At 36.2% G+C, this 17,164-nt stretch overlaps 1 protein-coding gene across 4 annotated transcripts in view; it reads right to left on the bottom strand.

Annotated features, from left to right (window-relative positions):
- Wnk1 (WNK lysine deficient protein kinase 1) overlaps nucleotides 1-17,164 on the bottom strand; it is a 124,411-nt gene that overhangs the window by 56,369 nt on the left and 50,878 nt on the right. For all 4 annotated transcript variants that reach the window (XM_032905781.1, XM_032905780.1, XM_032905783.1 and 1 more), the window contains exon 4: nucleotides 15,522-15,679. In XM_032905781.1, coding sequence (XP_032761672.1) covers nucleotides 15,522-15,679 — 158 coding nt within the window. The remainder of the gene's footprint in view (nucleotides 1-15,521; nucleotides 15,680-17,164) is intronic.

The following is a 17,164-nucleotide window of genomic DNA, read 5'->3' as shown; positions in this document are numbered from 1 at the left end:
AGGGAGAGAGAGACCAGGGCCAAAAAACAAAAAGAAAAAAACAAAAAAACAGCAAAACCCCCAAAACAAATAAAAGTAAATAAATAAAATAAAATAAAAATAACTTTAAGACACTCATAGAATGGAAGGAAACAAACCAAAACAGAAATCCCAGGACTGAAAAAAAATCTTATGAGCTTTAGATACTGTTGGAGGAGTTAGAGAAAGGATTCAAAGAGCTGAAGGGGTTTGCAACCTCATAAGAACAACAATGCCAACCAACCAGAGCCACTACCAAAGAGGACACATGGACTGACCCATGGCTCCAGCTGCATATGCAGCAAAGGATGGCCTTGCTAGGCACCAATGGGAGGAGAAGCTCTTGGTCTCGCCAAGGTTGGACCCACAGTGTAGGGAATGGGGGGGGGTGGGGCTGGGGGAGTGGATGGAGAGGGAACACCCTTACAGAAGAAGGGGGGGGATGGGATAGGGGGCTTATGTCCAGGGAACCAGGAAAAAGGAATAACATTTGAAATGTAAATAAAAATATCCAAAAAAAAAAAAAAAAAAAAATGCGTAAGATCCCCAAACTGCACTTTGGGGCCTTACATAAAAGTCTGCGATCCTTGCTCAGCACACACACGAAAGAGACTGATTAGCTCTATGTTATACTTGTTATCTGACCCACTTATCTTAAATCTATGCCTCTGGTAGTGAGAACCAAGGAAGAGTATTAATTCAGCTACTTGGGAGGCTAAGGTAGTAGGACTGAAAGTTCAAGCCCTACTTGAATTACAGAATGAACTCAGAACTCTGTGAGACTCTATCTCAAAGTAAAACTTTTAAAGGTGGGTATGGAAATACATGGGTCAGCAGTAGAACATTTCTCTAGTATGTGCTTGGCCATAGGTTCACTCTTTAGTGGAGGAGGAAAAGTAATACAAGCTTTGCATGCTATTAAAAGCATACACCACGGCATCAATATTTATATGGAGGATAGTGCATTTGAGGTTGGAGCAATACCTTGGCTCTCAAGTATCCAAGGTAATCAGCCTTAGAAAATCACGAGGCAAGCTAATTTCCTTTAATAGAGCCAACTCAATTTGGTAGGGCATTTGAAGAGGCCTGTTTTCCAGTGGAAATATATGCTATGTTCAAATACCTGTAAACTAATGGTTCATACCAACAAGAATCTGGCTTAATCCAGCCCTTTAACAACCAAGTTAAAAATAATGGAGATTTTTAATGACCTTGTTTGTGTAATTTGACTTTGTCACTGATTCCATTAGCCTTTGAATTGCAAGGCTTGAACATCTTATATGGAAAAAACAGAATTAAAGCCATTAGGGTAAAATTCCTTCCAGTTTTTATATAACAGATTACAGTTTGCTCTTTTCTATAGAAACAAGTGACATGGATTTGTGATTAGTGTTTGAGGTTGAGAAAAATGTTCTATTATCTTTTAGCAGTTAGAAAAAAATCTGGAATTAGCTAAAATGATTCTTTAATAAATCCTCCTGTAAATCTGGATTGAAAGTGAAAAGATAAGTTATACCTTAACATTCTTGTCTTTCAGAGGTTATCTGTTACCACTGTGATTCTAAATTTAAGAGACAATTTGGGGTATTATTGGGGGGTTAAAAAAAACAATTGCAAAATTTTTCATAATTCCTCAATGAAGCCTGAATATCAATCTTTAATTCCCTATGTAGTAGATAGAATAAAAACTGACAGTATGTAAAGATACTTTTCTTTTCTTTTCTTTTTTTTTTTTTTTGGTTCTTTTTTTCGTAGCTGGGGACCGATCCCAGGGCCTTTGGCGCCTTCCTAGGCAAGCGCCTCACCCAACTGAAAAGCTAAATCCCCAACCCCTCGAGGTTTTAAATTTTATAATGCCTTTCTCAGTTCATACTTTAGGCTCAGAGGAATTAAAAAACCTGCAGCTATCAAACAGTCCTGGGATCTGAACCCAAGCAGATAAACTTCAAATGCATTTAACTCACTCATCTCTCGTAATCCATACTCATGTATTTATTTCACAAATACTGGCTGAGTGCTTATAACTTCCAAATCACTGTATTACCTAGTCTTTAATTCTATACTGTCAACTCCTATATTTGAAAACGCTATATTTTTTTTAACTGATATCCATTCCTCATCATGAAATGAACAACAAAGGGCCTATGTTTTGTGTTACTTTTCTAGAGGGCTGCTTGTGTTTGAGGTAATAAATATACAGACAACACAATAATTTCATGGAACTATAAGCAACGAATGACCACTATTAAGCCCCATTGAAATATTGTACATATAACTTGTATTTGAATTAGAATATAAAATAAAAATTGCTGGCATGTGATAAATGAAAAATAAAGTGAGGATGGAATCAGAGTATATAATATATTTTAAGAACTTTTTTAGATAGGCTTTCAGAGAAAGCCTCGCTAGGCATATTAACATTAAGAGAGCTGAATAATATATACAGTGTATTATCAGTGCATTATTTCTCTGTTAATCCAGTCTGCCTTTATCACTTTCATATCAGCACTAATGCAGGTTAAAATGCCCTCATTCATAACTGACACTATACTGCTTATTAATTCATTATAACACTTGATTTAAGCTGGATCTGAGATCAGAACTCTTATTTTCCAAATTTTTTTTAAATGTTTTATATTTTCTGGTCTGACAGCTACAGTGTACTCATATAAGTAAAATAAAATAAATCTAGAGAGAGAGAGAGAGAGAGAGAGAGAGAGAGAGAGAGAGAGCGCACTTAATGCTTTTCCTAAGGCCACAGGTTTGATTCCAAGTCCCAATGTGGTAGCTCACAACAGTCTATACTGGAGTTCCAAGGGATCTGAAGCCTTCTGGCCTCCCTGGCGACCAGGTATGCATGTGCTGTACAAGACAAACATACAAATAATACACTCAAGCACACAATATAATATAAATAAATGCATACATACATACACACACATAAATAAATAAGAGTGCTAATTAAGAAGACTAGGCTGTTCAAGACGCCATCTTAAACAGAAAGACAAGGAAAAAGAAAGCAGCCTAATTTCCTCTTCTAACAAGAAATATGCATTACTTCCTTAGTTTTAGAAAAACTATCCTGAAATGTTTGTGGGATGTTTTAAAAAATACAATTTGCTTTTGCTCTCAGAAAACAAAGTGAAAATAAGACTAAAAAGTATGGGGAAATACTGCCAGGCAAAGCCCCACAATCCTATCCTGACAACATAGAACGTTGCTTTAACTGGCTACCAAGAAACTTCAATTTTGAGATTTTTGAATCTGTACAAGAGGGTTCAGATGCTACCCCATTCTATCCTTTTTTTCTATACTTACATATTGCTTCCACTTGTATGTCAGTTTCTATTTACTGTGATTTAATTTCATTTTGTAAGAAAACAATTTTTCAAAAGTCATTTTAAATTTCATTTCTTCTTTGGAATATAATTCTCATAAATTGGCATAAAGCCCAACTTTTAACTATAAATTTAAATTATTTTTATTTTTCAAAACATTTATAAATGCCTGTACTATGCCATATGCTATACAATGAACAGGTAAATATAAACAAGTATTTGATAGATAAACTCTTAAGACAATGACTTTTAAAACACTATATACATCATCCTTCATGTTAGCTATGATCTGATTATTTATATATCCACCTAAAAATCTGATGTCAAAATACAACATACAATGGAATAGTATTCAGAAGTACAACCTTTGGCATATGGTTAGGTCATGAATGTACAAACTATATAACTTAATAAAAAGAATCTTTCACAGGAAAGGACAATGTGAAAAGGCATTCTGCACGAGGAATGGGTCTCCCGTAGATACTGAAACTGGAGGCGCCTTTATTTTGAACTTTCCAGTTTCCAGAACTGAAAAATAAACTATATAAAATAAATAACCCTGCTGTTTAATCCACTCAGTTCATGGTATTTCTATTACAGCTGCTCAAAAGATTAAAACACCGTTCTTTATCCTTCTCCAGGAATAGAATCAAGCAGTTTAACAATAAAAGGAGAAAAAAAATACAGAACTAAGGAAGAACAAAAGCTGCTGAATATTATACAATGGAGTATTATCCAACTATAAAAGGTAATGAAGTACTGCTACATGTCAGCACATGAATGAACACTGGAAATATTATGCTAAGTTAGTAAAACTAGTATATTGATATCATATGCCCCCAAAAGACAAATCAAATTCAGTTTGGTGGGTAGAGGAAAGAGTTACTAACTATGGGATTACTTTGAAGAATGGTGAACAAGTTCTAGAATCAGTTGGGAAGGATACGTTAGAAATGCAACAGGAACCGCCAAACTATATACTCATGTATTCATATTTGCTCACTTTAAAAATATTTATTCAACAACTGAAAACAGACCGAGAGCTATAATAACTAAGAAATAGTTACAACAGTCTGAGTACTATTATTAACAGAAAGGTCTTATTTAAAAGGATTTTATTCTTTTTTAACATTGGTTATTTTATTTATTTACATTTCAAATGTTGTCCCCCTTCCTGGTGTCCCCTCCACAAACCCCCATCCTAATTCTCCTCCCTTTTGCCTCTATCAGAGTGCTCCTCCACCCACACCCACTCCCATCTCCCCGCTCTAGTATCCTCCTATGCTGGGGCATTAAGCCTCCATAGGACCAAGGGTCTCCCCTCTTAACTGACACGAAGTTTATAACTAGTAAACTCTTCTTCATTTCCTATGAACCAATTTTTTTTTTTTTTTTTTTTTTGGAGCTGGGGACCAACCCAGGGCCTTTTAAAACCATAGGGCAAGTGCTCTACCACTGAGCTAAATCCCCAACCCCATGAACCAATTTTTTTAAGACCATCCAACTGAATTAAGACTGTAAAGACAAAGTGCAGACACTTCACTTGGAGTTGTAGTGTTTTTCTTGGCAGCCCTAAACGTGTTTCTAACACCTTGAAAGAGTAGCCAGTGCTTTTAACTAAGCCATATATCCATCTCTCCAGGCTCCCACTTTCTCTTTGTTTGTATGTCCTGTTTTTGTTTTTTTCAAGACAGGGTTTTTCGGTGTAGCCATGGCTGTCTTTGAACTCACTATGTAGATCAGGTTGATCTCAAACTCAGAAATCTATCTGCCTCTGCCTCCTGAGTGCTTGGATGAAAGGCTGTTTGTTATTTTTGTGTGTGACCCATTCTGTTTTATTAGGGTTTCTTTTTTTTTTTTTCTTTTTTTCGGAGTTGGGGACCAAACCCAGGGCCTTGCAAGCGCTCTACCACTGAGCTAAATCCCCAACCTTTTATTAGGGTTTCTTAACAGGCTCCTGGATGAAGGACTATTTGCAAGAGCATGAGCTCCCTATCAATGATTATACTCCTGAAGAAAATGTCTCTGCTTGCCCTAGTGACCATTAACAGCCGATAGATAAGATGCTTAGGGAAGGTGGGGCACCCTAAAGCCCTCCCTGCTAGCTACCATTATCTGTCCACAAGTCTTCAGAAAGGAACAAAATGTTGGTAAACATAACTACAGTGAAATCAACAATGCTAATGCAAAGACATCAACATGCTCCACCTCCCTCACCTACTTTCTCCTGCTCTTAAATTCTTTCCATTTCCTTTAGGTGACAGGTGATACATTTATCCCAATGAACATTCAACATTCTCTTGCTCTTATTACTATGACCAATTGGCAATCTCTGGATCACCAAGGGCCACTGTAGAAGTGTATTTCTCTAAAATGGTCATTTATTTTCTTAAATGTTAATTGTAAGAACTCAAATTTAAATTTAATAAGACAAAACAAAAAGCAAAAACTTCATGAATCCATCTAATGCAGGTTTTTTCCTATGATTCCATACCTCCACACTTTCAGTTATTTTCCCCCATTAGCTGATTACTGTGATGATCATTTCCCATTTGCCCTTCTATTTGACTCATAATTCTCCTGCCTTGGTACTCTTCAGTGCTAGTGTATACCACTAAATCAGAACTTCAATAGCCAACTGTTTTTAGTGTTGTTTGATTTTAGTCCCCTATTCTGCTTTTCCTATTTTGATTTTAGTTCTCCAAATTTACATCCAGAAAAATCTTTGTAAAATTTCAGTCTGATTATGTGACACCTATCTGTTTTATAAAAGCTACAACAATTCTGCCAGTACTTTAGATAAGCGTCAAAGGTTTTCATTCACCCTTTAACCCTTTACCCTAAACCTCACTTTTTTCCTATCTGCAAACTCAACAGGCATGCCCAACTGTAGTTCTCTCACAGATAATACTTGTGGCCTCCTAGGATCTTTGATGATTATTCTCCCAATCTGTTCAACTCAGTAGGATACTAACTGCTCCCATGAGCTTTAGTTAACTATTTAACACTAGAATGGCTGGCCTAGTTGTGGTGAGACACATCTTTAATGGGGGGCTGGGGAGGAAGGGGAACAGAGGCAGGAAGATGTGAGTTCAAGGCCAGGCTGGTCTATAGAGGTAGTTCCAGGACAGCCATGGCTACACACAAAACAAACAAATAAAAAACAAACAAAAACCAACCAACCAACCAAACCAAATAAACCCACTAGAATAGTGTTTGTCTGTGATACCAAACTTCTTTGTCATTGTCCTTCCTCCACTTAAGCTTTTTAGAAACAAGAACTACACTTAATAACATTCAGAATCATGAATTTAGAAAAGTCTGGAATACAGAAGAGACTCAAAATATTTGTTGGTAGATGAGATAGTTCAGCTGTGGCCAAACTTGGTGATCCAACTCTTGTCCCTGGGGCTCATACTATAAAGGGAAGAGTCCTCCGAGCTCCACACATTTGCTATGGCATGCATGAACACCTACACAATGAAAATAAATGTAATAATGTAACAAAAGGTATGGGTGATACCACTTCTTGGGTTGCGATCTAAATAAACAGGAGAGAACAAGTTTAGCAGCAGCATTAATCTAGATGTAATATGAACAGCTGCCTCAAAACCCTGCCATGATGGGCTGTACTCTGTGATCCAAAATAAACCTTTCCTTCTTTAAATTGCTTTTGTTGGGTATTTTTGTTACAGCAACAAGACAAGTAACTGATACAATGACCTTATTTAGAAACAGGATTATTACAGAGGTTAAGTTTGACAAGGTTAAGATGAGTTCACTTGGAACAAAGGAAATTATATGGCCTTGAAATTTAAAATCATTTTACCAAATGTTAATAAAATTGGTTTCAGAGGGCTGCCATAGCAAATTATTACAAATTGAGTGAGACCTTTATTTTCTCAAGGTTGTAGAGGCCAGAAGTTCTAACCTACAGTTTTAGCATGACTAAATGCCTTCTAAAATATATTTGGCTTTGGTGTTCCTTGTCTTGTAGTATAGACAATCTCTTAGTCTGTCACCACACAGAATATCAGATACTCCCAACTATATGCACCTCTCCTATTCTGACAAAGAATAGACAATTCTTTGTAAGGCAATTCTTACAAAAATAGCTTGTCATTGGGTTGAGGTCCCCTATCCTTTCCTGAAAGGTAAATCTAAAAGCTAAAATGTGGAGCAGTGCTGATGCACACCTTTAACCAACACTCAGGAGACAGAGGCAGTGGTTCTCTGTGAGTTTGAGGCCACCCTGATCCTGTTCCAGGACAATCAGGGCTACATACTGAGAAATCCTATTTTAAAACAAAACAAAAAAACAAAAAAAACCCAGCTAATTTATATACATTTGGTGAACTATGCTGTATTATGTGATAAATTATTTAATTCACATATGTAACAATAAAGACCAATAAAGAGTTGGGTTTTGACAAGTTCTCGTGTATATATGGTCAACTGATTTGGTAGATGTGCTCAAACCATTTAAAGGCATAAAAATCTCACTCTGCTCAATAAACAGTGGTAGAACAATTGCCACAGTCAAACTGTGAAGTAACTGAGAAATTCGGGATGTAGTTCAGTTGGTAGTTTGCTTGTTGGGCAGACATGAAGCCTTAGACTCAATTCTCAGTACTACTTAAACTGAGGATGGTGTTATGTGATTCTTCTATGTCACCAGGAAATAGAGGTAGGAGGATCAAAATTTCAAAGTTATCTTTCATTACATAGTAAGTTCTCATGTAATCTCTAAATACAACACTATCTTCTACATGGCTGACATCAATACTAAAGGATCCAAAGAAAAACCTTTAGTGTTTCTTCTTTAAACTGTTTTAGAGTTGTTTTTTTTTAACTTTTAAACTTTTAACATCACATTGAAATGAAATACAAGAGAGCAAAGCAATTTGATTCCTCTTAAAGTTAAAGGACTGAACTTCTAGACAAAATTCTAAAGTCTAGCTTTGATTTGAAAAGTAACTCAAAGATGACAAATATAAAATAAAGTAAGGCAATTTGAGATTTGTAAAAGAAACTCAGCAACTTGGACAGTAAACTAACCAAAAAGAACATGGAGGGGAGAAAAACAAAGCAGAACAACAACAATCAGAACATGAACAGCTCAATAAATCCAGTTTAAAAAAAAACAACAACAAAAAAAAAAAAACAAAAACAAACAAACAAACAAAAAAAAAAAAACAGTGGAGAGAGGCCAGCAAGATGGCTGAGTGAATAAAAAGATGTCTGTCCTGTGGGTAAGCCTGAGAAAATGAGTTTAAATATCTGGGACCCATATAGTAGGAGAAAGCCATCTTTCACCTTTGTCAGTGCACTAAAGCACACAAATATGTACCATAAACATAACATAAAAACAATAACCATATCAACAAAATAAACTAAGTAGAAGGAATATTAGTGATTAAAGGTAAGATTAAAGAATTATTACATTCAGACAGCAATAAAGAAAAAACCCTATAAGAGTCAATATGTCTGGAATAAGATTAAGAGACCAATTTATAAAAAATGTGATAAACTTATTAACTGATAACTTATTAACAGTCATGGTAACTGTCTTACTTTTCTATTGCTATGATAAACTACTATAACTAACGTAACTTACAAAAGGATTTATTTGGAACAGTTTCAAGAGAGGTAAGAGTTTATCACTGTATTCTGGTAAGAGCATGTAGCAGGCAGGCATAGTCCTGAAACAGCTGCTGAGAGCGCACATCTGATCCATAAACAGGAAACAGAAAGAACACTAGGACTGGAAGTTTTTGAAACCTCAAGTTTGCCCAAAATGACATGCTTCCTTCAACAAAGGTCACACCTCCTAGTCATCCCAATTGGTTCTACTAAGTAGGGGCCATTTTCATTCCAACCAGAGTAACCCTATTCAATAAAATTGCTCCTAAATCTGGTGAGGAGGGGGATGGACATCCAAGTAGAATTTCATAAAAAAATTACCAGAAAAGAACATTTCCATATTAGGTTACAGTTAAGCAGTTAGGAGCGTAAAAGAGTTGCTGGAGAGATGGCTCAGTAGTTAAGAGCACTGGCTGTTCTTCTGCCTTCCAGAAGTTGCAGTCTCAACTCCCAACACCCATATAGCAGCTCAAAATTGTCTCTAACTCCAGTCCCAAGAGATTTAACACCCTCTGCTGGCTTCAAGGACACACACACCCACACACACACACACACACACACACACACACACACACACACACACACAGAGGTTATTTAGATAGGCAACCTACCAGAACAGTAGCAGACAGCTCACCAGAAACCATAAAAGCCAGGAGAACATTAGCTAATGTTTAAATATCTGCCAATCAAGTTTATTATATCCACCAAAATTACCTTTTAAAACTGAAGGAAAGGACTGGAGAGATGGTTGGTTCAGTTGGTAAATGCTATGCAAGCATGAACACTGTGTTTGGAGTACCAGCATCCATGTAAAAAGCTGTACCTGGTGTGTGTTTGGGAGGTGGAAGGTAGAGAAAGAGCAAGCACATTTGTTGGGTTTGCTGGCCAGTTAGTATAGCCAAACTGGCAAGTTCAGAGAGAGAGAGAAAAATCTCAAAAACAAACAAAAAAATGTCCCAGTGCTTGTTAGGCTGGAGAGATTGCACAGCAATCCTGAGCGCTACTGCTTTTCTAGAGGTTGGCTCTTAGAATCCTTATCACATAGCTCACAACTGCCTCTAACTCCAGGTTTGGTAGATCTGACACCTGGCCATGGTACACATCCTTATGTACACACAAACATACAGACACAAGACACACTTGCACATAAATATAAAATAAAAATGACCTCTAGACTTCCTACACACACACACACACACACACACACACACACACACACACACACACACACACACACTTCAAATGAGGAGAAATTTGGCCAGCAAGATGTTTTAGCAAGTAAATGTGATGGCTATTTAAGCCTGATAACCTGAATTTTGATTCCTAGAATCCATGGTAAAACTTCCAAAAATTATCCTCTGATCACTGCATATATATGTTGCTACATATGTACCCATATTCACACAGGCATGTGCTTTCTATACTGCTCTGAACTAAATCAACTTGGGGTGGGGGGTTAATTTGGCTTATATTTCCAAATCACAACCCATCATCAATCAAAGTCAAGGCAGAATCTTACGGAGGAACCTGGAGACAGGACTTGAAACAGAGATCACGAAAGAAGACTACTTACTGGCTTGTTCCCATGGTGTACTCATTATGCTTTCTTAAACCCCCTAGGACAACCTGCCTGGAATGGATGGTACCACCCACAGTGTGCTGGGCCCTCCCAAATCAATCATTTATCAAGAAAGTGCCCCAACAGATTTGCCTATGGGCCAATCTGATAGAGGAAATTTAATGGATAGTCTCTCTTCCCAGATGTGTGTCACATTAACAAAAACTAACCACTACACACACACACTAATGATTTTTAATGAAGAATAAGGAATGAATTGTCATGATAAATGACCATTAACCAAGCACTCCAGACTCAACAACATCTAAGTTGAAGGAAGAAATCAGAACATACCTTTAGACGATAATCCTAAATATAAATGGTCCTAATTTTGTGAATGTATCAAAGTAAGAATAGTTTTAAACAAGACTCAATTGCTTTCTATCTGTGAAAACACACCAACTGACAAAGGCCCAAAGCAAAAGAACAGAAAAATGGTATTTCTAAGCAAACAGAATTAAGATAGCAAACAGGAGTAACTAAATTCCTAAATAACAAAGGAGGCTTCAAGACAAAATTATAAAAGGATAAAGGCTAATACATACTAATAGACAATCAAGAAGATCCCAGTACTCAGGAGGCAGAGGTAAGGAGCTCCCTTTGAGTTTGAGGCCAGCCCAGTCATCTACAAAGTATAAGTTTCTGATCAGCCAAGGCATAATGAGACCATGTCTTAAACTTAAATAAATGCATAAATGAAAATACAACGAAAGTTTGGGCATAATAGTGTGTCCTTATGTGACAGTGAGAATATAGGTAAATCCCTAATGTTGGCTGACCAGCCAGTCTGGCCTACTTGGCAAGTTCCAGGACATGGAATATGATGGATGGTACTTGAGGAACAGTACCCTGGCCTCCTCTTCCCTAACCCCTCCTCTAATAAATAGCCCAATGGTGAACTGTAATCTTTCCTAAAATTTCAAGATCTTAGAAAAACAACAAGTCAAACTCAGAATTAATAGAAAGGAAAAAAAAAAACTAACAATCACAGTGGAAAAAAAAAATTTTTTTTTTTTTTTTTTTGGAGCTGGGGACCGAACCCAGGGCCTCAAGCGCTCTACCACTGAGCCAAATCCCCAACCCTGGAAAAAAAAATTTTAAGGCTGGATAATAACAAGTCCTGACAACAATACAAAAATGAATAGAACCCTCTCAGTAGCGAAATGGTCAAAAAATGTAAAGTGGGCTGGGTAGTGGTAGTATATGCCCTTAATCCCATCACTAGGGAAGCAGGGGCAGGCAGATCTCTGAGTTTGAAGCCTGACTGGTCTACAGAGTGAGTTCTAGAACAGCCAGGGCTACACAGAGAAACCCTGCCTTGATTTAAATTAAAAACAAAAAACAACAACCAAAAAACCCAAAACAGTAAAACGAAGCAGTCTCAGGGAAAACAAGTGAATAAATGGTTGTGCATAATTATATGTAATTGGTATACTCCTACATAAAGACCAGAAATTAAATAACCAATTGTACAGATGACCAATGAAATTCTTGTACATGAACATTCATGGCAGATCTACTTAAAATTCCCCCAAAAGGCTGAAACTGACTAAATGTCCACCAAAACATGAATGCTAAACAAACTACATTGTATATACACAATGAAATATCATCTCTAAAAGTAATGAAAGGTACAGGGTATACCTAAGTGGTAGATCACCTGCCTACTATGTACAATACTCAGGAGCTCCATTATGAACATCATGACCCTCAAAAAGAAATGAGGATAAGAACTCACTACATGAAACTTAAAAGATACTGAAAGAAGCTAGCCACAAAAGATCACACATGATTTCCTATTTATAAAATATCCAGGGGGCTGGGGATTTAGCTCAGTGGTAGAGCGCTTACCTAGGAAGTGCAAGGCCCTGGGTTCGGTCCCCAGCTCCGAAAAAAAGAACCAAAAAAAATAAATAAATAAATAAAATATCCAGGAAGGTCTATACACATAGAATAATTCATGCTTTTATTATGCAAAAAAGCCTTATTAAGTCTCTTAATCTGGTACACAAATACACACATACACACACACACACACACACACACACACACACACACACACACACACACACACGTATAAAATGTGAATCAATACATCAAACTCTCAAAAATTCTCTAAGATTTAATAAAACCAGCAGAAAACATAAGAATATCAAACCGGCAAAGAAAATCTATTGCGACTGACCTTTAAAGACTACCAAAAGCCTATCACTTTGATTACATAGCCAGACAGATATCTGTATATAATAGTTCTCATGTTTAATAATTTACTGAAAAGCTTTGGGAATGAAGTACTAACAGTTTGGAACAAGAAATTTTGTACAAAGAATTTATTCAAAGAAATCAGTTTAACCTCTCTAAACTTAAATAAGCTAGTTTTGCTACTACTCATCTCTCAATTCTGAGCAACTGGAGAGATGACTTCACTGTTAAGGTACTTATTGCTCTTCCAAGGGACCTGGTTCTAAATCCCATCACCCATATATACTTGTTTCTTAACTATCTATAACTGCAGTTTCAGGGAATTAGATACCTGCTACTGATATCCTTAAGCACAAGACATGCACATGGTACAAACACATACATGCAGATAAAACACTCATACCCAAAGAATTGTAAAAAAAAAAAAAAAATTAATTCATTAAGATTGAAGACCTTTCAAAGATAATATTACATGCTATATACAATAAATCTATTTTAAATTTTTTCAAATGCATTTTCCAGTATATAATTTTAATACGTTTGCTGTTCTTAACAATTTTAGAAATTCTAGCCATCATTAATATCATTACCACATTCATAAAGGCTCATAAGTGATTATCTTACAAATACTTTATATAAAAGATTGATCTCTATATTCAATTGGGAAAATCAACAATACTTTGGCTCATTTTTTCCTCCAAATTGATTCTCAGTTTTTATTTTTCTGCCTTACTAATATGTTTTCTCGTTTGTTTGTTTTCAAGTCAGAGTCTTGCTCTGTTGATCAGGCTGGCCTGAAACTTAGATTCACCTGCCGCTGCTGTAAAAGCTATGACTGGGGTTGGGGATTTAGCTCAGTGGTGAGCGCTTGCCTAGGAAGGCATGAGGCCCTGGTTCGGTCCCCAGCTCAAAAAAAAAAAAAAAAAAAAAAAAAAAAAAAAAAAAAAGCCATGACTGAAGTCTTGCACTACAACACGCAGTTTCGTTATTTAATTAAATAAAAATCAAACTGATTTGTTATATAATCATACATTTCAGGCAATAAGAATGAGTATATGACTGTGTCACAGTAATGAACCTAACTTATCAGCTTTTCAGCTTTTATCTATCATCTATTTTAAACATGAATCATGTTATTATTTGTAGTGGTTTAAATAAGATTGGACATTTTAGGTGCAAATGTTTGAATACTTTGGTTCATGGTTGGTGGAATTGTTTGGGAAGAATAAGACGGAGGTGGTCACTGGAAGTAGGCTTCAGTATGTCTCTACAGGCTTCCTTTTTGTGAATCTAAATGTGAGCTTTCTTTCACCTGTTCCTGATGTCACTCCATCACCATGGACTCCTAACTCTGAAACCATAAGCGCAATTGAATATTTTCTTTTGTGTTGTTCATGGTGTTTCTGGACACAGTAATAGAAAAGTAACTAAGATACTGCTTTAAGAGTAATACCCTTTTTCACACATGTGAAGAGAAATAAGCTCCATATAAAGTTGCAACCTTTTTACTTGGTATATTCTTAAGACCATAATATATTGGTTGGTAGTAGCTGATATGCAAGTCATGTACAGATAGATAAAATCTGTTAAGTGAAAGGATACTAAATAAAATTAACCAAGGACTAATAACTTACTGTCTCAATAAATTAAGTCTTAAGAATGTGTTCTTTTGGGGGCAGGAGAGATGGCTCAGCTGTTAAGAACACTGCTCTTCCAGAGGTCCTGAGTTCAATTCCCAGAAACCATATGGTGGCTCACAACCACCTGTAATGGGATACAATACCCTCTTCTGGTGTGTCTGAGGGGAGCAAAAGGGTACTCACATACATTAAATAAATAAACCTTTTAAAAACTGTTCTTTTATACCTACATACACATAAAATTACAATGAAATTATTATATAATAGTTTATTAACACTGAAAATTTGGTATTGCTTTCACTCTCTGAGAAGCACAGCATTCCATAGATACTATTTCAAGGTTTTATCATCCTTTGAAGGCAATCTTTCAGGTTACACACCTCAGATACTGTTCACAGAAACAGACCTACTTCTAGTACTAAAGTGAGGTAAGTAATCTATAAGGGAGTGAGGACATTTTGCTTTTTTAACAGAGAACAAAATAAAATACAGATAGATGATTTAGAAAAACACAGAAGTAACTAATTTAAACAGGAAAGTGAACCTGATATTTTGTCTCCTAAACCCACCATGATATATCTAACATTATCTCTGAAAAGAGAAAAACAAGCAAACAAACAATACCTAAAGCTAAAAAACTCTTCCTTCTTTATGCCCATCACGCCTCAGATCCCACTTAAACTGGATATTTCTGTACCAATTATCTATCATAGTTTCACTGCCATAATACCAATCTTCTTAATGCTTTCAAAAGTCTACAACTGAACCCTATATAATAAATATAATATAATAAATAGCAAGACAACACCATATATGGTGATTAGGAATTTAGATATAAAACACAGCTTCAAACAAATGCACCTTGAGATAAAGGTTTGAGTGAATTCAAGGAAGAAAGAAAAACTGATAGCTTATCTTTGTTCTCATTACACATAACTCAGCAAATTCCCATACTAACAGCTTTGGCTTTCTGTTGTAGTGCCCTTTTGCATAGGTGGATGTTATCCAGCTTGACTTTATTAGATATGACTCGATGTCATCAACAATTAGGTGAGGACTTACACTGGTCACTCGACGGTAGATCTGAGCAGCATTTTGGCACTCTGAGTATGGATATTCAGACGTAGCCATCTCAAGCATGCACATCCCAAAAGCATAAACATCAACGGATTCATCGTACTTCTCCTCATACATCTCAGGAGCCATGAACTCTGGGGTACCTTAAATTAAAAGAATGATTCAGATTCAGACTCAATATGGCCAAGAGCTGTAGGTTTTACTTAGCAGAGGTTTCAAGAAGCAAAGAGGTTTGTTGGGGATTTAGCTCAGTGATAGAGCGCTTGCCTAGCAAGTGCAAGGCCCTGGGTTCGGTCCCCAGCTCCGAAAAAAAAAAGAAAAAAAGAAAAAAGAAAAAAAAAAAAAGAAGCAAAGAGGTTGACCTGTCAGAGAAAAAAAAATGGAAGGAATAAAAAAGAAAGGGGGGAAGAGGAAAAGAGGAAAGGAAGACAGAAAGTTTAGCCTGTTCCATCAAAAATCCCATAGAAGATTTTAAAAACACACTGAACATAGTCAAGTACATGATTACTTATACTGTTGTGTACCCATTATTAACATGGAACTTTGGCTAAGAGGTACATTAGTACTATTCAGAATGAAAACAAATATAAGAGAATGGTAATAAAAGACAAATAAAAACCTATCAGGGAACAAAATACTGTAAGATAGTAATGAAAAAAAGATCAAATACTTGTCTGCCCTCTACCACATGGCAGTTGTCTGTATTTTCCTTTGGGGGTGGGTGGTGGGTTGTGAGACAGTGTTTCTCTGTTATAGCCTTGGTTTTTCTAGAACTCACTCTGTAGACCAGGCTGGCCTCAAACTCAGAGGTCCACCTGCCTCTGCCTCCTGAGTGCTGTGATTAAAAGCATTCAGTAGGACAGTTGTTAGAAGAATATTCACAACCAGTCTCAAGCCATTAATATTACTTTTTAAGGAAGCCTTGCAGAAAAACAAAACAAAAAAACCCTCTGTATTCAATGTTTTTAAAGACAACGAAATGTAATTATCCATAAAGGCGACTTAACTGATGCATTTTCTTCATATACTTACCCTCCCACCTACAGTACACAAATCAGCCTAGTATAGATATAGGAGATATAGTAAGGGGTATCTTATAGATGAAAAACGAATATACATGATACAAATATAGAAGTCAAATACAGACTGATTTGTAAACATAGTATGTATATGTATGGTCCTACAAGATTAGATTTTATAATGATTTCAGAATTTTTAACTTCAGTTCCAAGAATCAATATGGACAGCATGATCTGGGGGAAAAAAACTGTTGAACCCATGATTTTCAGATGTCACAAACAAATAAATGCTTCTTATGAAGAAACAAAATGACAATTTAGCTTGAAATGTATTTTCCCTATTAATATATTATGTGAATACATATAAACAACATTAGAAATCCTAACTACAGGGTTGGGGATTTAGCTCAGCGGTAGAGCACTTGCCTAGCAAGCGCAAGGCGCTGGGTTCGGTCCCCAGCTCCGAAAAAAAGAAAAGAGGGAAAAAAAAAAAAGAAATCCTAACTACACAATATTCCAATGAGAACACTGTTTTTGTTTTGGTCTTTAAATAAAGAACTACAAATGACTGGTGTGCCATGATGTTGTTATCAATACTTAGAATTCTGG

The sequence above is a fragment of the Rattus rattus genome, chromosome 6, assembly GCF_011064425.1.
Source record: "Rattus rattus isolate New Zealand chromosome 6, Rrattus_CSIRO_v1, whole genome shotgun sequence".
In the NCBI taxonomy this organism is placed as follows: Eukaryota; Metazoa; Chordata; class Mammalia; order Rodentia; family Muridae; genus Rattus; species Rattus rattus.
Note: the sequence above shows the minus strand (reverse complement) of the source record. Positions and strands in the feature narration are given on the sequence as shown.